At 53.9% G+C, this 22,568-nt stretch overlaps 2 protein-coding genes across 5 annotated transcripts; both read right to left on the bottom strand.

Moving 5' to 3' along the window:
* Positions 1-234: 234 nt before the first annotated feature.
* On the bottom strand, positions 235-7,777 carry NECAP2 (NECAP endocytosis associated 2). Of its 4 annotated transcripts, none has more exons than XM_083629691.1 (8): positions 7,223-7,777; positions 6,320-6,420; positions 5,530-5,634; positions 4,745-4,826; positions 3,796-3,904; positions 2,652-2,787; positions 2,180-2,270; positions 235-1,458 (listed from the first exon to the last, which is right to left on the bottom strand). In XM_083629691.1, exons 1-8 carry the CDS (start codon positions 7,315-7,317, stop codon positions 1,407-1,409), a joined length of 771 nt encoding a protein of 256 aa, XP_083485817.1. In that variant the 5' UTR covers positions 7,318-7,777; the 3' UTR covers positions 235-1,406. The 4 variants fall into 4 exon arrangements, with proteins under 4 accessions (XP_083485817.1, XP_083485816.1, XP_083485818.1 ...); XM_083629690.1 differs by having other exon boundaries at positions 2,180-2,273; positions 7,223-7,599; XM_083629692.1 differs by having other exon boundaries at positions 2,180-2,273; positions 6,320-6,458; positions 7,223-7,408.
* Positions 7,778-9,473: 1,696 nt separating this feature from the next.
* SZRD1 (SUZ RNA binding domain containing 1) lies at positions 9,474-19,585 on the bottom strand. The gene is made up of 4 exons (XM_083629754.1): positions 19,228-19,585; positions 14,169-14,218; positions 13,159-13,413; positions 9,474-12,254 (listed from the first exon to the last, which is right to left on the bottom strand). The coding sequence occupies exons 1-4, from the start codon at positions 19,276-19,278 to the stop codon at positions 12,152-12,154; spliced, it is 459 nt and encodes a 152-aa protein (XP_083485880.1). The 5' UTR covers positions 19,279-19,585; the 3' UTR covers positions 9,474-12,151.
* Positions 19,586-22,568: the final 2,983 nt, after the last annotated feature.

The following is a 22,568-nucleotide window of genomic DNA, read 5'->3' as shown; positions in this document are numbered from 1 at the left end:
GGAAGTCCTAATCAGAGGAGCCCCACTAAAACAGCCACATCTATTAAATTCAATGGGTCCAACGTTGGGCACCACCCTTAGGTTTAGGAAGATGTCCTTGGGAACCTACCCCTGAGCCACCCAACATGTGAATCTCACTGAGACACTGTATTTACTAAATCTTTTGGCATTTTCACTCCCCCACCTGGCTCCATTTCTGCTTCCCCAGCCCCTTTCCCAAAGACAAACAAAGGCTTTTATACAGATAAATACATATACATTTTTAATAAGGAACCAGCTCAAAAAGAACAAAAGGCAGCAAAAACTTCATGGAGTTTCATAGTAAGAAAATGTTCTGTAAAAGGCCTTCGTCTTAGAATAAATAGGATAGGAGTGAATACAAAGATCTATATTTCAAAAGAGAATTAAAACCCGGTTCCGTAAGATGGCCCAGAGGGCAGCTTTTGTCCTTCACAATGTCTGAGGCACCTGCGATAGGAGAAAAACCCAGGGTCTCTCTGAAAGTAAAAGGGTAATTTGTTGTGTGTGTGCACATTAAAAGTCACACCAATATGGAATGTCAGAAGTTCCACTGCTCCTGCTGCTCAAAAGGCCAGTTTGAGCAGAGGAGGGAGAAGGAAAAAGAGAAGGCACTTCACAAGGCAAAGCAGAGCCAGGGACCCCCGCCCTCAAAGGACATCGACGTGGCATCATTGCTCGCAGCCTCTGCAGCAAGCTGATGACTCTTCTCTCACTCCCAGCATTGCTACCTCCACCACAGCCATCAGAGGCAGAGCAACATGACAGAATGGGGGCCCAGCATCCTTCCAGTGAGGAAGACACCCTGGAAATTCCGAGAGGGAGATGTGCAACAGGTAAGCCCATTTCAAATTTGCAAGGTGGGCTGTGAAGGCAGGGCACTGCCAGTCACCTCCTGCAAGGGAAGCCGCCTTTGCCCGCGTGTTTCCTGGGGCAGCTGCGCCGCAATATCCCTCCAAGCTAGAAAGCGGACGAGGCGAGGCAAGCATATCAAAGAAACACCGTTGACACCACACAAGACAGGAAAAAAGGCAAGAGACAGGAAGGAGCCTCTTTCTTTCTGGACAGCTGTCTCCCTCTTCCCCACTCCAGGATTCCAGGTTCTTAAGCTGTGATCTGAACCCAGGAAAAACTCCCTCCCTCCCTCCCCTTTCAGGGACCCCAAGTGCTGAGGGGGTAGATGGAGGTGGAGGGAGGGAGAAGAGGATCTGCACAGCCCCAGCTGACCCCTACCTTCCCTATCCCATTAAATGCCCCAAGCAAACATCCAAACACATCCAGGACTGGGATCTCATGATGCACCACGAGGGCAAAGTAGCTTCCTCTTTGGTCCACAAGGGTCCTTCCGTGGCCTTCACCCCCGACCAGAGAAGCACAAGATGCTCAGCTCAGAACTGGACCCAGCTGGTGGAGCTCTGCTGAGCCTGACCGGAGGCAGACCTAGAAGGAGAAAGAAGAGGCGCTCCCTTCAGCAAGGAGTGGATCTGCAGGGGCCCAGGGCCTGCACTGCACTGGGGACAGAGAGGGTCCCTTCCCCCTGAACATCTGGACGTAACCTCTGGCCACCACATAGTGGATGGCATGAGGGGGCAATGGAGTTTCACTGCTTCGCCAAGAATGCAGACCTACCCTTTGTATAAGAGGATCTCCCCACCACTGGGACTTGAACGTCATGAACCTGGCACCCCTCGGGTCCCATCAACAGATAATAATAATAATAATAATAATAATAATAATAATAATAATTTATTATTTATACCCCGCCCATCTGGCTGGGTTTTCCCAGCCACTCTGGGCGGCTTCCAACAGAACACTAAAATACAATAACCTATAAAACATTAAAAGCTTCCCTAAACAGGGCTGCCTTCAGATGTCTTCTAAAAGTTTGGTAGTTATTTTTCTCTTTGACATCTGGTGGGAGGGTGTTCCACAGGGCGGGTGCCACTACCGGGAAGGCCCTCTGCCTGGTTCCCTGTAACTTGGCTTCTCGGAGCGAGGGAACCGCCAGAAGGCCCTCGGTGCTGGACCTTAGTGTCCGGGTGGAACGATGGAGGTGGAGACGCTCTTTCAGGTGCGTCAGATTAGGGAGTTTTCCGGATAAAAGGTGGGGTGGGTGGAAGGGGACACATTTCAACTTCTGCAACCCACATGTGACTCTCACCCAGAAGCTTTGGTGAAGTCTCCCCAGATGTCTGCAGCTGCTTCTGCTGTTGAATTTGAAGCCTGCGGAGGCGGCCACGGGATGGAGACGTCTGCTGATAAACAGGATACAGGGAGGGAGAGACAGAGAGATAACCGTTCATCACTTGGGTTTATATTTCGCAGCCCCTTCCTGGCCAGTCCTTTAGGAGCTTTAGGAGCCCCTGGGACCTGGTGGAGAGGAAGACCCCATAAAGGCAGGCAGCTGAGGCAATGCTGGCGGGGCGTGGAGTTTAACCTGAGCAGCCTCGTCTGCTCTGAAGCTTGCCTGCCCCGAGAAAAACTGAAGAGTCCAGCGACGCAAGGCTGGGAAATCACCTGCCGATAACCACAAGCAAGCCTGGCTTGGGGAAAGCTAGCTCTGAAGTAGGACAGCTGTGCACTGCCATAAGGGACTTTCCACTTTGCGAGTGAGATCAGCAGGAAACACAGACCTGCCTCAGCAGCAGACGGAAGCTGCTCCCCGGTCAGGGAGGCCTTTCCTCCAGGAGGGGGTGGGATGAGGCTGGGGCCCCCAGAGCCTGTTGCTCGGGGCCTGTTGGCTGAGGAGACGTCCTTCTTCTTCACGTTCTGAAAGGAGATTGAACTGCATGGTCAGTCACTCAAAGGGGCAAAGGGCGTTACCCGGCCCACGGCTGCGTCTCTGCATGGGGAGCAAGCCCAGCGGAAAGGAGGGAAAGGCCTCATCCATCTGCAAGCAACCTGCAGCTCCAGCCAGGCCTGGGCTGAGATGACTTTGAGTAATTGCCTTTGTCTCATCTCCTTGCCACACAGACAACACAGTGGACACACCCGCGCAAGACACAAGAGCAAAAAGACTCCCCCCCCCCACCTTTGACCTTGTATAGTGTTGTTCGTTTCTAAAAAGCCATTATTATGTGGTCAAGTGATATAGAGGCAGAAACAGGGCACAGGGGTATGATGCCGGGGTGTGTGTGTGTGTCTATGTCTCAAAAGAAATCCCTTTGGGATGAGGGAGGGTATAATCTGCTGATGATCAGATTAAGGTAAAGGTAAAGGGACCCCTGACTGTTAGGTCCAGTCGTGACCGACTCTGGGGTTGCGGCGCTCATCTCGCTTTATTGGCCGAGGGAGCCGGCGTACAGCTTCCGGGTCATGTGGCCAGCATGACTAAGCCACTTCTGGCGAACCAGAGCAGCGCATGGAAACGCCGTTTACCTTCCTGCTGGAGCGGTACCTATTTATCTACTTGCACTTTGACGTGCTTTCGAACTGCTAGGTTGGCAGGAGCAGGGACCGAGCAACAGGAGCTCACTCTGTCGCGGGGATTCGAACCGTCAACCTTCTGATCGGCAAGCCCTAGGCTCTGTGGTTTAACCCACAGCACCACCCGCGTCCCTCGAGGATTGGATTAGTTCCCACCATTTGGGGTCAGAAAGGAACTTTCTTCCAGGTCCTACAGGCTATCAACCCTGGATGGTGTCCCTTGGTAACCCATGGCTTGACTTGCTGATTTGGGCCACTTGTTAGCATTTGCTTTGCGACTCCTTTTCCGCAGCCCATCCCCCACCCCCTCTGCCACAGCCGGACAAGCCCAGAGAGGTCCCTCCTCCTCACCGCAATGTTGAGCTTGATTGTCTGCCCTTCCTTGAAGCCCAGGTCCAGTTTGGGGCCCTGGTCTGGATTCAGGGCCTGCTTGGCCAGCTCACTCTGCTGTTTGACCCACCTGTTGAGATAATAAATTGGGGTGGGGGTGGGGTGTCACGAGGCAGCAGAGCAAAAAGCATAAGGTGCGGGCAGGGGGCGGTGTAGGGAAAGTGGCTATGTTGCACTCAGCACCCAAGCCCATGAAAGCAAGCACCTTCTCTTTCAGAAGAAATCTGTCGCAGCCACAAAGGCAGCACCCGAAACCCTGTGTTTGATTTCAGTTGGTGGGAGGGGAGTCTGCAGGGAGTCATTGCTGCTTTTCCCCTGCAACCCTCATCTATCTTGGATATCCATCCCGCCCACCCCACCCCCCAGCATGGGTAGATGGAGAGTTGCAGGGGGGAAACTCCTTCTAGCTGCTGCTTCTCTACAAGTTCCCCCCTGCTTCCACCCCCAGAATCAGCCCCCTCCCCGGTCCCCTTGGCTCGCCTGCTGAAATCCTCCAATTTGTCAGGGGTTTACCAGAATGCAGGCTCCTTCAGCAAAGCAGACACCAGGGCTACAGAGAGCGAAAGGGGACTGCAAGTCATGACAGAATCTGCCCCCACCTGCAATCGGCAGCTGCCCCAAACCCCACTTTCTTTCTTTCCTTCACTTCTCACAGTGCTGCTTTCACAGGGGGAGGGGTTGAGGTTTTTGTTTTGTTTTGCATCAGCAGAGCTAGGAAGGGGCATTCGAAGGAACCCCAGGAGGCAAAAGGTAGCTTGCACCAGCTCAGAAGAATTAGCTCGGCTTGCATGGAAAGGCACCTTGCTCTTCCAAGGCTCCACCCGGTGTAGCAAAGACTCCACCCGCTCCCCCTGGGCTGGGGAAGGTCTGGACACCCAGGCACTCTGCAAAGCGGGAAGCAGATGCTCACTTGAAATGGTCCTGCAGAGCGACGTTGAAGTCGAAGGCATCACCTCGGTCAACAAAGCCGACTCCAATGAAGGCCCGGCGCCCTGCAAGAGAAGCCATGCTCATTCTGTCGGCAGCAGAGCTTTCATTGTGGCACACCAAGGAAGTGCCGAGAGGCCCCGGCTGCCCACAGAGTGGAGAGGGAGCCAGGCAGTCCTGGGAGCAGAGGAAGGGCAGCACCTACAAGTGGGGCAGCTCAGTGGCACCAGGAGTGGCTGTGACAGCAAGCTGGACAGAGGCAAAAGGCCCACATGGGGCCTCACTGGCACCAAGGACTGAAGCCAACTTCCCAGGGACAAAACCACACCAAAGCAGAAGGGCCTCACACACACCATGGCAGGTGCAAGGACAGTGCCCTCTCCTATCGTTGGACCCGACTAGCAGCCCACTGTTGGCCAACCCAAACAAGGCAAAAAGCAGGAAGCAGGAAGAGATCTGAGGGCAGAGTGGGGGGGGCGGTGACCAAAAAGCAGCAGCCCTGGGGGAGGCAAGCTGTGCCGGCGCCAGGAGGGCCAGAAAAAGAGCATGCTGAGGAAATGGGTGCAGAGGGTCCTCTTCCCAAAGGCCCCCCAAGTCCTGGCAAATCCCAGCTTGCTGCAAGAAGGAAGCTTTGGGTTTTAAGGGAAAGAGGAAGAGGGGGCTTGCAGGGGCTGCCTTAGGATCATTCCAGGAGATGCACAAGTGGGGAACTGATTCCCGCTGCCCTGCGTGCCTAGGAGGACACGATCCGAACCTCCGCCTCCATACCGTTCCCGTCCTCAATGCGGATGACAAAGTATCGGCTGGAATCCGTCACACCTTCCACAGTAATGCTGGGGAACTGGTCCACAGGAGCCTGGGCAAAAAGTTCTCCTGGAAGGGGGGAAAGTGAGGATATGAAACCAGCTGTTCAGCTTCTCCCTCCCACCCGACCAAAGATACTTTGGGTGCCATGAGTGCGTCCCATAGTTAGCAGATTGTGTTACTTCTCTTCATACTTGTGCATTTTGGTTCACTGAAAGTGACCCCCCCCCCAACGCAATGGGTGTGTGACATTGATGCAAATATTCTGAATCAGTTCTCATTCACGTCCTTCAAAATTCTTTGAATTGGAAACTTAAGTTCACAAATAAGTTGGGTGGGGGGGGAGGACTCTACAGTTTAAGATGTGCCCTTTCTGCCTTCCGGAAAATTGACTACTGGACTCCTGGGCACTGCAAGCAAGTCAGGGGAAGCTTGCTAGGGTTCACCACCACCACCACCATGAATGTAGAGTTTGCCCAAGATTAGCACACTTCCACACCCTGCAATTGCTCCCCTTCGGGTGTGGCAGTGAGGGCTGGGATTCAGGGTAGCTTGACAGACCCATAAAAGAACCCAATTCTGGCATCCTATGGACAATCAACCTGGCTAAAAAGGATTGCCCTGAACCACAGTCACTGTGTCTCCTTTTGCCTGAGACTTAACTAAGGCCTAAACCGAGTTCTGGGCTAGGAAAAGCTTCCTCCTTCCAACAACCATGTTGCACGGAGACGATGGACGCCTCACTCCCCATTACCTGAGTTCTTGTCCTCCAACTTGATGTAGGCCACGTTCCCTTTGGCCGTTATGCGCATGCGCCCGCTCCATGCTGGCTGGTCCAGCTGCCACTCCGCAGCTCTAGCACCAGGGAGAGAAGACAGCGCCGCTGTTCAGAGCTAAAAGTCACCCAACAGAATCAAAAGCATTGGAAGGGGCCCCCGGAACACCAGCTTCCCAACCCCTCCCCTCTTTTTGCAGTGCAGAAAACTCGCAACTGCAACACACACAAACACATCGTGCTTCAGAGCAAATTTCTCTTTCATGCCATGTTTGTTAAAGGAGTAGGCTAGGCGCTGTGGTTTAAACCACAGAGCCTAGGACTTGGCGATCGATCAGAAGGCCGGCAGTTCGAATCCCCGCGACGGGGTGAGCTCCCATTGCTCGGTCCCTGCTCCTGCCAACCTAGCAGTTCAAAAGCACGTCAAAGTGAAAGTAGATAAATAGGTACCGCTCCAGCGGGAAGGTAAACGGCATTTCCGTGCGCTGCTCTGGTTCGCCAGAAGCGGCTTAGTCATGCTGGCCACATGACCCGGAAGCTGTAAGCTGGCTCCCTTGGCCAATAAAGCGAGATGAGCGCTGCCACCCCAGAGTCGGCCATGACTCGACCTAATGGTCAGGGGTCCCTTTACCTTTACTAAGCACCCTTATCCAAAAAACAACAACACCCCTGCCATGTTCCTCCTTCGCTGCCACCCTTTCAAAACTCCCCTTTTAACATGGTGGTATCACTGTACGCCCCTTCAGACTCCCCAGCAGCCCGAACTGAGCCTTGAGCCCTAACCCGCAGGGACACCATTGGTTTGAAAGTGGGGGGAGGGGAGAGAGTCCGAGGCGGGGAAAGGAGGGCACTCTGCACATGCCCCGGGGCTCCCCGGCTCACCTGTAGCCCCGGTTAGAGGCGCGCGGCGGCACTCGGTAGACGTGGACCTCCGGCTTGACGCAGAGCACCGACTCGTACTCCTCGCCCTCCGCCATCTCGACCGCCTACTCCACGGAACCCGGAAACGCGGCGCCTCTCCGCCCACGGAGGCGCATGCGCGGACGCGCGCGAACCGGAAGCGTCAGTCACCCTTCTTTTGCGTCACTTCCTGCGGGGGGGGCTGTTCCGGCTCCAAGACTTCCTGCCTCTTGTGTCGAAGGCGAAGACGGCAGCGAAATAAAGCCTCGCCGGCCAAGGCAGCGGTGTCACCTCAAAGGCCTTTCTGGCTCCGCGGCCCCTGCTTCGCCTCCGTTAGCTCGGGGAATGGCCCTCGCCTCCCGCCGTCAGGCTGAGGAGGGCGCATAGACTTGCGAAAAAGTAGAGCGGTGCTCGCTTAGATTTCAATGGAAGCTTCCGGGTTCTTCGGGCCTTTTTAACGTTGTGGTTCCGAGGGGCTGCCCGATGGAAAGCAGGCAAAATCCACGGCACCGAAGCGCCGTCTCCCCACCTTCGCAGTAGGCAACCGGAAACGTGGGACCCCAGCCTTCTTCCGCGCTAAGGACTCCGAATCGAGGAATTGGGGAGGGCCACTCTACACTTTCTTATATCTACGCGGGCGGGGTAGGAAATGTTTTGTTTCTCCATGGTGGAAGCATAGGGCTAGAAGGGACACAAAAGGGAGAGAGAGAGAGAAAACGGTTTTCGCTGCATCCCGACGCGGCTGTTCCCCCTGGTGGCCGGGAAGGGCGTCGGCAGCCGCGTCTCCGCTGAGCCGACAGCGCTCAATGTGTCGAACTTTCGGGGGCGGGCCGAGAACTATTTTCAAGGACCCGGTTCGAGCTATGGCCCCTTTCCGGGGGAGGGGAGGGTCCAGGGGCTGGAGCCAGCATTGCACGGCGAGGCAAAAGAAAATCCAGTTCATCTATGCTAAAGGTGGGGACATAGCTGTCAGCGTTTCCCTTTTTTTAAGGGAAATTCCCTTATTCCGAATAGGATTCCTCGCGAGAAAAGGGGAAAGTGGACAGCTATGGGTGGGAGCGGGGGCTTGACCCGGCTGCAACTGAGCAGGAACGAGGGACCGGCGGGCAGTGGGGTCGCCCCCGATGCTGGAGCAGGGCGAGCGTCCCGCTAGCTGATTCTTATCAAATGACTTGAAAAATCAAAGTGTCAGAACTTTGAACACCCAGCGCAGAACGCATTGCTTCCGCCTGCAAAATGACATTTTTGGATCTGGAAAAGGCCTGCTCGAGAGATAGAGAGTAGCGATCCAGCAAGCGGAGTGGCCATTCAAAGGCGTCTGGAATAGGCAGGAAGCCAGCAGTGCTTTTTCCACTGGGTGACTCCAGGATCTGGTATGCGGAAGATCCATTCCCCATAAGTCCTAATGCAGGTTGCCTAATGTAGGGGAATCCCCACCCCCACCTCTTGCCAACATAGCCCAGGTAGACTTCTGTCTCCTCCCCCGCCCCGTCCTCCATACTGTTTTGCAACCAGAAGCAACCCCCCCCCCCAAACGCTGCCCTTCAGTCCTACAGGAGAGCATCTTCATCCATAAAAGCTGGCCCACGTCAAAGGGGCAGACAACCCCCCACCCCCACCCCAAAACCCAATTTGATTCTAGGCTGCATTAACAGAGGTGTAGCGTTCAGATCAAGGACCACACTATTCTGCCTTGGTTAGACCACACCTGGAGACCTGTGTCTAGTTCTGGTCACTGTGGTTTAGGAAGGCTATTGACTAACTGGAACATGTAAAGGAAGAGGGCAACCAAGATGGTCAAGGTTCTGGAAACCAAGCCTTACGAGGAATGGTTGAGAGAAATGGGTATGTTTAGCTGGGAAAAGAGGAGACTAAAAGGGAACATAGAAGAGGGAACAAGCTTGTTTTCTCCTGCTCCGGAGGCTAGAACCCAAACCAATGGCTTCAAAATTACAAGAAAGGAGATTCTGCATAAACTGCATCAGGAAGAAGTTTCCGACACTAAGTGCTGTTTGACAGTGGAATGACTTCCCTTGGAAGGTGGTGGGAGTCTGCTTCATTGGAGGTTTTCAACCAGGGACTGGGTGGATGCTTTAGTTGAGATTCCTGCATTGCAAGGTGTGGGTTTAGGTGAGCCTTGGGGTCCCTTCCAACTCTACAGTTTGATCATTCTATGCCTGGGAAATGCATGCAAGCGCACCAAGAGGAAATAAGAATAAATGAGGCCACATACTTAAAAGTTAACACATTTATTTAAAATACATTTATAAAATGTTTTGTCTGCATATGTAGGATGGCTGTGGGCTGGTGAAGCCTCTTTGCTTGCCATGTGGGAACACATGCACACACCCTAAGAAGTGCCCCCCCTTTCTAACACACACACACACAAACACACACTCCCCCCACCCCCCGGAAGAGGGCCTTCAACTTATTCCAACACTGATTCCTGGACAAGACCGTAGCCCCATTGTCCATGCCAGAGAAGCCCCCCAATGGCAGACAGTGAAAAGGGTGCCACCTCCCTGCCTGCAGGATGGAAGCACACCCCCCCCTTTTGACCATGGTGCAGCTGGTGGCACAGCAGTAACCGCCTTTCTTCTTGGTGGGGTTTGGGCTCTCCTCCTAGGAGCAACTTGCAAGAAGGTAAGTACAGCTCCGGGGGAGATGGGGGAGACTTAATCCTAAGTGGAAGAAAGGAGGCAGCCATAGAAGAGCAGTTGGGTGGAGCAGCAGCAGCAGCAGCCAAAGACGGCACTTCCCGCAAGGCAACCAAAGCAGAGTTAAGGAAAGTCATGGTGATGCCAGGCAGTTATTGCTCACATATTTCTCCCTACTCTTGGGCAGGAGGGACAACTTTTTCTCTCCCACCTCCCTTGCTACACCCGGAAAGAAAGTGTCAGGGCCATGTTACAAAAGCCATCCAAGGGTCAGGTCCTGCAGAAATGTCAAGCTCTCCCAAAGCCCAGCGCTTCTGAGGAGGAAACTATCTTGCTGCCAGTGCGTGGGCAAAGCGGCGCAGAGCAGCCCATGAGGCTGAAGGATGCCACTGGAAGAACCAAATGGAGGAAGGGAGCAAATTCAACACAGCAACGGTCCATCGTGTCTTTCACTTTTTATACACAGGTAGTTTTATTGTTATTATTACTCTTTTGACCAGTTATTTATTCTGCAATATTTTTGTACATGTCTCGGGTTGATGTACAAACAAGACACCTTTCCCCCACAACTCCCACCCCCTCCCAAAGTAGGCAAAAGTTCCGCTTCCGTTCCAGCACAAGAGGAGGCATCGCTGCAGTGCGCTGGGCACTTGGCCCAAAACCAGTCAAAGCAGCTCCCGCCTACCCCACTATCCCACCCAGGACATCCTCCAAAACCAGACAGTAAAACCAAAAGAGAGAGAGAGAGAAAGAGAGAGAAAAAGGCAGACTCTGGAAACACAGTGAAGCAAGCAGGCCCACAGTCACTCAGAGAGGGGGGTGCTGGGGGAGCCCCTCCCCAATATGGCTACTAGAGAGGACGGGGGAGGCCCAACCGCTTCGGCCCTCAGGAGCACCTACAACGCAGCAGACCTGGGCCAGCATGCATGGAGCTGCTGGCTACACGCCAGGGCCTCAGGTGGACTGGGCCCAACCCGGGGCTTCTTGTTGCTTGAGGAAAACCCAACTGATTCTGTCTTGAGTTAGAAAAGCAACACAGAAGAAGCTGCTTGCCATCCCGAGTCTTACTCGGCGGCATCTGAAAACAATTTCTGCACCCAGCAAGACGTGCAGCAGCTGAGCCCGACGCCCTCCCACTTTGCAAGGGAAGGCAATCCATTCCCTGCCCCACATGGCAGCTATTGCTTGTGCCCAGCTCCTTTGCCCCCTGGTGGCAAACTGACCCGGGACAGGACCGGAAGCACACCTGGAGCAACAAGGCCATGATCCTGGCCCACGGCTCACAGCTCGCCTGCCACGGCTTCAGACTCCGGCCAGCACAAGCATCACTGGGCCACGGGGCTTCCCCTTATCCCTTTTCATGGCCTCAGCAGAGGACAGCAGCAGGGAAACTAAACTAGTCTAAGGCCGGGGAAGCTCATCGCCCCAGTGGCAAAAAGCACCTGCCCACCCTCCGCCTGGAAGCAGCACAAGCAGTTGAGGGAGGCACTGGCCACGGCCCCTCCACCCTCCAGGCCAGGGGTGCAGGCCAAGACGAGTCACCCCAAGCCAGAGGCCTCGCCAAAGCCCACCACGCAGACGGCTGAGAGCCCTTTCCATCTGCTTCGCAGCAGCAGCAGCAGCGGATAGGGGAAGCGGGGCACGCGAAAACCTCTCCCCACTATTATCTGAAGTGCCTCAAAATCCATTTCGCTTCTCTTCGAACTGTGCCAACTCCCGCTTCTGAGATAAACAAGCCAAACCGCGAACACACCTGCCCCTTCGTCACTGGCGTCTTCTTCCCCTCCGGTTCCCAGAAAGCAAACCAATGCAGTTCTGTACACGCCTCCCGCCGAGCCTAGCTCCCCGCTCCTCAAGCAACCTGGACAGACATGCACATTCCCAGAAGCAGAATGCCGCCCGGCCCTTCTGCCATCCCGCCCGGAGACGCAAACGTTTATTATTACTATTATTGCTGGTGCTGGCTTTGGCAGGCGTGGCTGTGTGGGCAAGCCCAGCAACCCGGAGGAGCCTGCCCTGCCCTGCCCCCGCCCCCTCAGTATGCCAATCCCAGTGGGGGAAGCGGCAGGCGGGGGTCACAGGGGCAGAAGGGCACAGGAGGCAGAGCAAAGGGGGGGGGGAGGAGGAGGAGATCACAGTGCAAGTCACCCGCGTAGTTTCCCCCTGCTCAGGTTCGTGTGTCCACTGCCGCCACTGCGCAGCCCAGGGTGGGGGAGGTGCCCGCTCCAGTGCCAAGTCGGCCAGACGGCCATTCCTATCTGCGCTGCTTGAAGCCCTGCGAGCCGTCGGGGCCCAGTGGCTGCCGGATCACATTGCTGGGCTGCCGGGCCTCCTCCGGCTGGGAGATTCTTGTGGGCCTGTCAAGAGAAAGAGCAGGGAGGCAGCCTTAAGAGGACGGCAACGCAGCACAGCGCTCCAGAGACTCACACAGAGGGACGTCCAGCACGGCCGAGCAAGGGGTCTGCAGGCAACATGAAACAGGCGATTCCCCTGGGGGGGCCACGGGCTCAGGACAGTTCCCTTTCTGAGGGGGCTGGGTTCAGGGGATGCAACCTCCCACCTTCTGGCTAGAAAGGAGAGCAGGCACAAGCCAGGCTCCTCATCTGTCCCCAGTAGGACTGGCTTGGGGATCTCAAACTAAGCCTGCTGCTAGCTGCTCAGGTGCCTGGTGTGGGGGCGTGTCCTGCAGCTGGGGGCGGGGCGAGCTGCCCGTGGGGGCGGGGCGAGCCTCTCCACCGCCTCCCCCTCATCTGCAGGGCACCTGAGGGAGAGGCAGTAGGCAGACGCAAGTCCCACACTGACATTTCAGGCCGCGCGGAACCTGCAGGTGCCTAAGCCACCACGTCACTCCTAAAGTTTCGTGAACACCCCTCTTTTAAAGAAAACTCATTTTGCCAGCCTCCCAATCAGTGATGACACCTGGTGCGGGGCGCACCCCCTTCCTCCACCACTGCCTGCTGCACTTGGGGGGGCAGAGGGGGCACCCCAAGAGCTTATTTCTCTCTCACAACACAAGCACCTGAAACAGGACAACAGCTGAGCCCCTGGTGGGTCCCCATTTCTGGCTAGCACATGAGACATGCCTGCTTGCTGGGGCCGAAGAGCTCAGCTCAAGGCAACAAAAGGGGCCAGCCAATGTGCCCCCACCTCCTCCTGAGCCCCAGTCCCACCGGGGCCTTGCCCCAGAGGGGGAACTCCAGCTTGTCTGGGCCTCTTGCGGTAGGAGATCAGGGCCCCGCCGTTGCTGCTGCAGCCCTGCACCTGTCGAGGATGGGCTTGTCTTGCTCCTCCTCTGGGCTGGCGCTGCCCAGGATCCGCTTCCGGGCTTCGGCGTATTCGGCCTCCCTCTGTGCCAACGTCTTCACCGGGAGGGCTGGCCGGCTGGCAGAGTTGGGGTTGCTGAGCACCCCGTTGCTTGTAGGCCTCTTTAAGATCCGGATCTGCGGAGGCGGCCCCGAGGGAAGGCTGTCGTCCTGGATCACGATGGGCACTTTAGGCGGGGACTTGGATTTCCTGCTGTTGAAAGGGAGAGAGCGGAGGGGGAAATAAGCGTCCCGCTCTTTGCAGAGGGGCTGAGAACCCTCACCTGGCCGAAAACAGACACATGCAAAGCACAAGTTACAGAAAACACACCTCAGATGATGTTTATAGTCAAGGAACCGTCAGCATGCAATAAAACCCACCAGGCCTCCCCGCTCTGTGTTCCTCTACCACCCCCACTGCAGAAGGTTCAATTCCCCTTCCCGCAAGCACCAACACTCCTGCAAGAAACAGTGAAGGAGCAGCAGCCCTGGACTCCAGCCCTCATCTCCTGGCAGCTGGATCAGCAGAGCCCAAGTGAGACTGGCTGGGAGAGAAGAACCAAGCAGCATTCATCTGGGAGAGCTCACTCAGTAGAGCATGAGGCTCTTCGACTCAGTGCTGTGGGCTTGAGCCCCACAATGGGCAAAATGTGGGTTCCTGCATTGCAGGGGGTTGGACTAGATAACCTCTGTGGTGCCTTCCAACCCAATGATTCTCTGTTTTCCCTGTTCAGCATTCACAGACACACTCAGCACTTTCCCTCCCTCTAAAGCCACCTAGCGGCCAGAAGTGGCCTCTCCGGAATCAGCGGAAACTGAAGGCACTACCGACCTGCAAGCAGATGCTTTGGGCAGCTCTCATTCCTTAGACAACCCTCCTTTTGAAGGAAGTGAAACACAACCCCATCTCTCCACTGACCCCCACGAGGTCCCAGCAATAGCCAAGCCCAGAGGATGAAGCGTCCTCACCTTTCCTTCTGGGTGATCTTCAGCTTTTTTTCTAGCCGCCTGTCTATTTCCTGCAAGGCAACAAAACGGGGCAGGGTTCAAATCTCACGTAGTGCATTTCAGAGTCACAAGTGAAGGGGGGTCCCCATTGGCCTCCCCGAGCCAGGGTGAACCCTCTGTGGCTGCCCTGCTGCTCCCAGGGGAACTTGAAGATGCTCCCGTGGCATCGCAAAGATTAACTGGGTCCAGCCTCTTTGCATAATTAAAGTCTGGCAGTCACTTCCACAAGAGGGAGAGATAGTCACTAACTTGGATGGGTTTGGAAGAGGATCAGGCAAATTCATGGAGAAGAGAATGCTCTGGTGCTCGAATCCTGGTTGAGGGATTTTCCTAATGGGCACCTGCTTCGCCAATGTAAAAACAAGATGCTGGACTAAATGGGCAATTGGCCTGATCCACCTACAGTGCTCTTCTTATGCTCTTATGTCAGGGAGGAGGATAGGAGTAGGCATCCGATGATTATCTGGAGGGCCACAGATGTTCCCTATCCGGGGGGGGGGGGAGACGGGACGAAAAAAGGTACATGAGGATTGTGGAGGAAGGGCAGAGCCTCCCCTTTGCCAGGCTCTGTCCTGACATCAGATCTGCCTGTAACTATTCCTGCCAACCGCTCTTGGCGTTTGCTTGGCCACCGAGCTGTGCAGAAAGTGGGTTAAAATTAGTGTCCGACTTTCAGCCTGGCCAAATGAAGCAGCTGACAGATAAGTCTATTTTTATGGGTGCCGCAAACACCCCAGGGTGCAAGTGTGGCACATGGCAAATGCATCACCTGGGTGCCTGTACCCTCCAGGCAGACCCACAAGGAAACCGGTGGGTGGGGTGGGTGCTAGCTGTCTTGGGCCCATAGCAGAGAGTGAGCACCTCCAGTTAAAAAAATCATCAGGGGGAGGGGAGACTCCCCCAAGCAAACCTGGAGACCCACAAGGCCCCTTGCAACAACCCAACTGGAACAATCCTGCTCGTAGGGGGTACCCCTTAAAAAGATACCCACCTCCTCCTACGAGGATCAGAACACCTGTCCTGGATTGCTTGGAGGAGGGGAAAACCCTCACCGTGCCATGTGCTAACTCTCTATGGTTCAAAAATTAACTCATCCACCAGACTTTGGACTAGGAGACAAGTTCTGTTAAACAGAGCTATTAAATTAGATCCTCTCCATTGCGAAAGAGGCAGCCAGAGTGTGAACAGACACTGAGGCACGGGTGCAAATGGCCCCTGGCCTCTCTCCCCAAAAGGAAGCCACAAAGCCCACATTTGAACAACAGCGCTGCTCAGTCAGAACACGGGAGCGATGGGGGGATAACTTCCTGGTCCAGCCATCCCACCCCAGCTGGCCAAACAAGTGCCTCCAGGCAGCCCACAAAAAGAGCACAAAACTATCACCCCACTGCCCAGAACAGCCCCCTGATTCAGCGGCTGTCATTAATCGAGGAGTAAAAAAGGCCCCTATCTGTCCTGGCTTTCTCAGAAGCTTCTCACAAGCCTGCTTTTAAACCTCTTCCAAACAACTACCAGGCAGTATGTGGGTGGGTGGGGGATAACCCACAACTCCCACTCCTCAGTTCCTCACTTGCCTAAAGCTCTTCTCTTCCCTCCAAAAGCTCTTCTCTTCCCTCCACCTCTTCAAAAAGGCTGAGGAAGTGTGGGTGCTGCAGGGCCAGCTCTGGGGGGCCCTGGAAGAAAGTGGCTGCTTGTCGGGCCCGCAGGAGCTGAACCACACATAGCAACAGTTCTTCCTTCTGAGCCAAGGGGGGTTGCCAAGATGCTAGCCAGATGGCAGAGCAAGGCGTGCATTCTGTGGGAGCTTTCCAAATCTACCACCCTGAAAACTGTAGTGAAGGCTTCACCCCTTCTCGCCAAATTCGACAGACAGAAACCACCCGCATTTCCTCAACGGCTTCCCGCCCGCAATTTAAATATGCAAAACAGCACAGTGCCATCTCTCAGCGAGCCTGGCCCACAGCCCCATCAGCTGCTGCAAGGTGCTGGATACTATAAAAACGAGGGAAATGCCTGGAGGTTGGAGAGGGAGAGATGGAGGAAATCGACTCCTGAGGGAGACCAGGCAGCACCCCAAGACAAAGGGCAGCACGCAGGCCTTCAGGTCTCTGCCACCCAGAACGCAGGGTGCAAGACTGAACAATGATATGCCCTGGCACCCTCACACACACATATGGCCAGCCACCAAGGCCACACTCAAATCTGGAGGTCAGTTGGAGGATGTGGGCACGCTGCTTGGATGAGTGAAGTCAACCACTTGTCTCCTTGACTCTTGCCCATCTTAGCTCATGAAAGCAAGCCAGGCTGGGCTGGGCAATGAGCTCCATGGAGTGGTGAATGCTTCCCTCTGTGAAGGAGTCTTCCTGGACCCCCTTAGTGGTTATTAAACCACTTCTTAAAAAACCATCTTTGGACTCGGCCATTACGGCCAACTATCACCCCATTCCAAATTTTCCATTCCTGGGTAGTCACAGAACAGCTCCAGTGGTGTGGGGATGAGTGTTTGGACCCTTGGGCACTCACTTGTAGGGTGTCTCAGGGCTCCATCCTCTCCCCCATGCCTTTTAGCATCTATATGAAGCTGCTGGGACATCTATATGGTTTGGGCAGGGTGTTCACCAGTATGTGGATGATACTCAGCTTCACCTCTCATTTAAATCGGAACCAGTGAAGGTGATGAATGTCCTGCGTGAGCATCTCAAGGCAGTTAACGGATTGAGGTTGAATCCTGACAAGTCAGAAGTACTGTTTCTAGGGGACAGGAGGCAGACAGGTGTGGGGGCTCCCTGATCCTGAATGGGCTAACTGTGCCCTTAAAGGACCAGGTGAAAGTTAATTCTGTGTCCAGGATGGCTAGAAGTTCCATCTGGTATGCTAGCTGAGACTACCTGCCTGCCCGCTATCTTGTCAGAGTTCATGCTCTGATTATCTTCTGCTTGGATCAGTGCAGTGCACTACCTTTGAAGATGACTCAAAAACTACAACTAATCCAGAATGCAGCGTCTAGACTAGTGACCAGTAGCAGCAGCCGGAATCATATAACACCAGTCCTAAAGGATCTACATTGGCTCCCAGCATGTTTCCAAGCACAATTCAAACTGTTGGTGCTGAACTTTACAGCCCTAAATGGCCTTAGCCCTTTATCCACCCCCAACATTCAGCCTGCATACTGAGATCCAGCTCTGAGGCTCTTCTGGCAGTTCCCTCACTGCGAGAAGTGAAGTGGCCTTCTTGGTAGTGGCAACCGCCTGTGGAATGCCCTCCCCACCTGATGTCAAACATATAAACAACTACCGGTATATGACTTTTAGCAGACATCTGAAGGGAAGTTCTTAATGTTTGATGTTTCCTTGTGTTTTTGTATTTTGCTGGAAACCGACCAGAGTGGCTGGGGCAACCCAGTCCAATAGGCAGCATATAAATAATAACATTGCTATTATTATTATTATTCTAAAACTCTCTGCCTGGAAGGCGGAGGGCAAAACTGTGATAGACCTTTGCTGTAGCCTCTGACAAGGTACTCGGGGCTGCCAGAGGCAAAACCAAAAGAGATCTCAGTTGTCACTACCTCTTGGGCAAATGAATGGTCTAAAGGCACTGCATGCAGCACCAGTGGGAACCAAGAAAAGAGTGACAACTGTGTTTAACCGGGGTCTACATTGCTGACCAATGGCTAGAACCTGGGTGACCAGACCTGCTGTCTACTGGCTGGACACTTAAGATTTCCTGGGATTCTTCCAGGAAAAGCTCTTCCAGGGAAGAGGGGCCTGCTCAGAGTCTGCTGATAGGAAGCAAGTTGACCGACTCCAGGCTGCTCTGTGGTTAAGGGATCTGGAGCCTACAAGCTCCTGCCGTGTCCATTTCAACACATGCAACGCAAACAGCCTCTCAAATCCAGGCCATACAACCACCCTCCCTCTCTATACTCCTTGTCCCTGTTACAGTGGTACCTTGGGTTAAGAACTTAATTCGTTCTGGAGGTCCGTTCTTAACCTGAAACTGTTCTTAACCTGGGGCCTGCTGCTGCCGCCAGAGCACAATTTCTGTTCTCGTCCTGAAGCAAAGTTCTTAACCCGAGGTACTATTTCTGGGTAAGCGGAGTCTGTAACCTGAAGTGTCCGTAACCCGAGGTACCACTGTATTCAGATCCCTGCCTTGGTGGTGTCTGAGGGCAAAGCTTCCTGGAAATATTCACTTACTAGTCCTAAGCCTTCACTTGCCTCCAAATGAGGCATCATGCAACCATCACTAGCAACACAATCCTACTACACATTGTTTACTCGGAGATAAGCCCACGGTGCTCAGCAAGGCTCGCTCCCAGGCTCTGGAGGCCAAGCACTGGCAACCTTCTCCTCCACAAACCTGGCTGCAAGGAAGCAGAGCACTCACCAGGGACTGGGCCTTGGCTCCACGGGGGAGCCCCCGCTTTGCATGTAGAAGATCCCCAGAGACGTGGAGCTGCCCCTTGCAGCCCCAGGAGAGGAGTCCCAGCTGGGCCAGCAAGCGAAAGAGCCTGGTCCGGCCCAAAGCGTCTCCCTCTGTTGTTCGAGGGGCGACGCGGGGCGACTTGCAGCCATTTGCCCCAACGAGCAGGGCGAATGCGGGGAGATGCAGCTGAGCCTTTTCACCCTGAAGTGCCAACCACCCCTCTTTCGGGTGGGCCACGCAGGGGAGGGAGAGGCGTCCCAGCCCCACATCGCGCCCCTCCTTGCAAAAGAGGAACGGGAGGGGGAAGGTTCCCCCCCACACACGCGGAGATCGGAGCCCCGGGACACTTCCTCGGCAGATCCCTTAGGCAGCCCCTTCGGAGAGCTTGAGGGGGGGGTGCGGTGGGGGTCCGCGCAGGGAGCACGTGGTCCGGGGGAAATGGGGCGCGGCCCCTTTAAGAGGCCTAGCAGGCGCCGCGGAGCCCAAGGCGCCTCACCGCCAGCCATGAGAGGCCGAGCCCAGTCGCTCTTCCCGCCGTCCCCCCTGCTGTTGGCGGCCTCCCCCGCCGCCCCCGGTCCGGGCTCGGGCTCACCCCGCTGTCGGCCGCTTCCTCCCAGCTCTCGGCGACCTCCTCATCTTCCATTGTAATTCCCCTCCGCCGCCAGCCCGCCCAACGCGCATGCGCGCGACGCTCCCCGCACTGGCGGCGGCGGCGCAGCTGCTCTCTCGGCTGCCAAAGCTCCGCTGTTCACTTCGGCACGCGCACGCGCACTCGCGGCTCTGCTTCTCTTGGCGCATGCGCGTTTCTGGCGGTTCCCGTTCCCTTTACCGAAGCAAAGGGTTTTTCCTGCGCGTGCGTGGGCAGCGCGGCTCTCCCCTATGGAATACCCATCTGCGAGATTCCCGGATGGATAAGGCACATGCGCATTCGCCCCAGCCCATGACAGGCGCGTACAAATCTCAGGTTGTAGTCGCCGCGCATGCGTAACTTTCCGGCTCGCTGGTCTTTAGCGCATGCGCAAAAACAGATTTGTTATTCCCCGGGAATATAGTACCGTATGTACTGTATTGTATCACCTTGCCAACAAAGGTCCGTATAGTTAAAGACATGGTTTTCCCAGTAGTGATGTATGGAAGTGAGAGCTGGACCATAAAGAAGGCTGATCGCCAAAGAATTGATGCTTTTGAATTATGGTGCTGGAGGAGACTCTTGAGAGGCCCATGGACTGCAAGAAGATCAAACCTCTCCATTTGGAAGGAAATCAGCCCTGAGTGCTCACTGGAAGGACAGATCGTGAAGCTGAGGCTCCAATACTTTGGCCACGTCATGAGAAGAGAAGACCCCCTGGAAAAGACCCTGATGTTGGGAAAGATGGAGAGCACAAGGAGAAGGGGACGACAGAGGACGAGATGGTTGGACAGTGTTCTCAAAGCTACCAGCATGAGTTTGACCAAACTGCAGGAAGCAGGGGAAGACAGGAGTGCCTGGTGTGCTCTGGTCCATGGGGTCACGAAGAGTCGGACACGACTAAACAACAACAACATCTACTGTATTCCCCTTCTCCCGAGGCAGAGTGTCCACTCCCGAAAGAACTGTACAGTTTAGCGGAAACACAGAGCGCTCTACACACAGTAGCACAATAAGCACAAAACACAGTTAAATTATAATATCACAGTAATAAGGGAGACAATGGAGCATCCACCGCTGTAGGCTATGGAAAAAACGATTTTGTGGGAGATGAATGGCACCTCCTCATCCAGGGACAGTCTGGCTCTTAACACCAGTAGCTGGCACAGGAACCAACAGAGAAAAGGGTTCTCTGTATACACTACATACGCTACACTTCTGTTATAAATTCATAGAAAATCAACCATACATCGGATTTGCACTGTTCCACTTTTATTTTACTCCATGAAGGAAGGACTACAAAATGGGGAAGGTTTGATACAGGCCAGCCATAATCCCTTCACCATCCCAGCACATCCACAGGAGCCCTGCCCAGTTGCTATGCCAACCCTGATGGTCCTAGACAGAAGACAATCAAGATCACAAAGAACTTCCATATGGGAGTGGATTCAGCATGGACTGGAACAAAGGACAATGATCAGATCTTCCCTCAGGGGGCAGGAAACTGCGACTACCTTTTGTCTTCTGAAAATGACTCATGGGGAGGGGGGAGAAGGGAATCAGCCAGGTGACAGGACACTCAGGTTACCACCACAACTCTTCCCTCAACCCCTCCTTTCTGTAATGTATGCATGATGTTTCTGGGGGTGGGCTTGACCTACAGGATGGGAATTTCAAAAGTTTTTATAAGGTCTTGCACACCATTTTTCTGTGTCTTTCCTCTCTCCTGCAAGTGAGGGGAATACCCTGTTGCAACAGTTCAATAAAGGCCAAGCCTACAGACTGCTGTTTTGCTCCAAGTTATCCTGGTTGGTGTCTTTGCTTTTGTCCAAGGGAGCCCTCGGATTTTCCGGTAACATCTGGAAGCACTTGCTTGGCGACAGGATAGTTGGTTGGAGGGATCTCCTGCCTGACCCAGGACTCTTCTTTCTAAGAGCATAAGGAGATCCCTGCAACTCGATCAGATCAAAGGAGGCCCACCTAGCTCAGCAGTATTTCTGCACAATGGACAGGACTCGTATTCAGAAGCAATACTGCCTCCGACACACCACCTGCTATGAATTTATCTAATCCTCTCTTAAAACCATTTGGGTTGGTGACCCCCATTGCCTCTTGCGGGAGTGAGTTCCCTGGTTTAACTGGGCCCCGGGTGAAGAAGCTCTTCCCTTCCTTTGGCTGTCCTGAGCGACATTTGGCTTCCTTGCGGGGACTAGTATCACGAGATTGGAAGGACAACCCCTGAGGCTTTTATGCAATTTCCAAGAACACAGGAGCATTCCAGCAGCTGGATGAAGTTCAGTCTCCTACTCCCCAGACAGTGGCCAACCAGGGACTCCTAGAGCAGGCATAGGCAAACTCTGTCCTCCAGATCTTTTGGGACTACAGTGGTACCTCGGGCCATTCTTATTAGGGATAATTAATAAAGAAATTCATTAAAAAGATGTAAATTTATTTATGTATGCCACAACGGCAGCGAGAATTCTCCTGGCTCAAAGGTGGAAACAGCAAGAACTCCCTACATTGGAAGACTGGAGAATTAAGATGGTAGAATTTGTGGAGTTGGCGAAGCTGACGGGGAGAATTAGGAATCGACCCGAAGAAAAATACCAAAAGGACTGGAGCAAATTTATTTATTATTTGAAAGAAAATTGTACTTATATGAAAACGTTTGTAGCATTAACGTGATATGTTCTGTAATGAGGAATTATGATGCTGATTTATAAACATAAATATGATTTCTTAAGGCTAATATATGATAAAGAAGTGATCATGAGAATGCGATAGATATGTTAAATGTCATAGGGATGTCAGAAAGAGAGACGGAAGGAAGTCAAAGCTCATTTTGAGCAAATAATATAAGTTGTGAATATGTGTATGGAATTAAGATGAAATACAGAAAAAATCAATAAAAATTATGTTAAAAAAGTGGTACCTCGGGTTACATACGCTTCAGGATACATACGCTTCAGGTTACAGACTTCACTAAACCAGAAATAGTACCTCGGGTTAAGAACTTTGCTTTAGGATGAGAACAGAAATCGCGCAGCGGCAGCATGGTGGCAGCGGGAGGCCCTATTAGCTAAAGTGGTACCTCAGGTTAAGAACAGTTTCAGGTTAAGAACAGACCTCCGGAACAAATTAAGTACTTAACCCGAGGTACCACTGTACAACTCTCATGATCCCTAGCTAACAGGACCAGTGGTCAGGGATGATGGGAATTGTAGTCCCAAAACATCTGGAGGGCCGAGTTTGCCTATGCCTGTCCTAGAGCAAAGCGTCAGAAGTTCCCTGGTTCAGTCCCCAGC

This window comes from Podarcis filfolensis, assembly GCF_964270895.1.
Source record: "Podarcis filfolensis genome assembly, chromosome: 8".
Classification (NCBI taxonomy): domain Eukaryota; kingdom Metazoa; phylum Chordata; class Lepidosauria; order Squamata; family Lacertidae; genus Podarcis; species Podarcis filfolensis.
The sequence above is the reverse complement of the archived record's forward strand: the minus strand, read 5'-3'. Positions and strand labels throughout refer to the sequence as shown.

Coding starts and splice junctions, on each gene's coding strand:
- NECAP2 (XM_083629690.1), bottom strand. CDS start 7,317: ATGGCGGAGGGCGAGGAGTACGAGTCGGTGCTCTGCGTCAAGCCGGAG. Junction 6,421..7,222: donor GCCTCTAACCGGGGCTACAG/GTGAGCCGGGGA, acceptor CCCTGGTGCTAG/AGCTGCGGAGTGGCAGCTGG. Junction 2,788..3,795: donor CAATCAAGCTCAACATTGCG/GTGAGGAGGAGG, acceptor ATCTCCTTTCAG/AACGTGAAGAAGAAGGACGT.
- SZRD1 (XM_083629754.1), bottom strand. CDS start 19,278: ATGGAAGATGAGGAGGTCGCCGAGAGCTGGGAGGAAGCGGCCGACAGC. Junction 13,414..14,168: donor AAGATCACCCAGAAGGAAAG/GTGAGGACGCTT, acceptor CCCTTTCAACAG/CAGGAAATCCAAGTCCCCGC. Junction 12,255..13,158: donor GACAAGCCCATCCTCGACAG/GTGCAGGGCTGC, acceptor TTCTCTTGACAG/GCCCACAAGAATCTCCCAGC.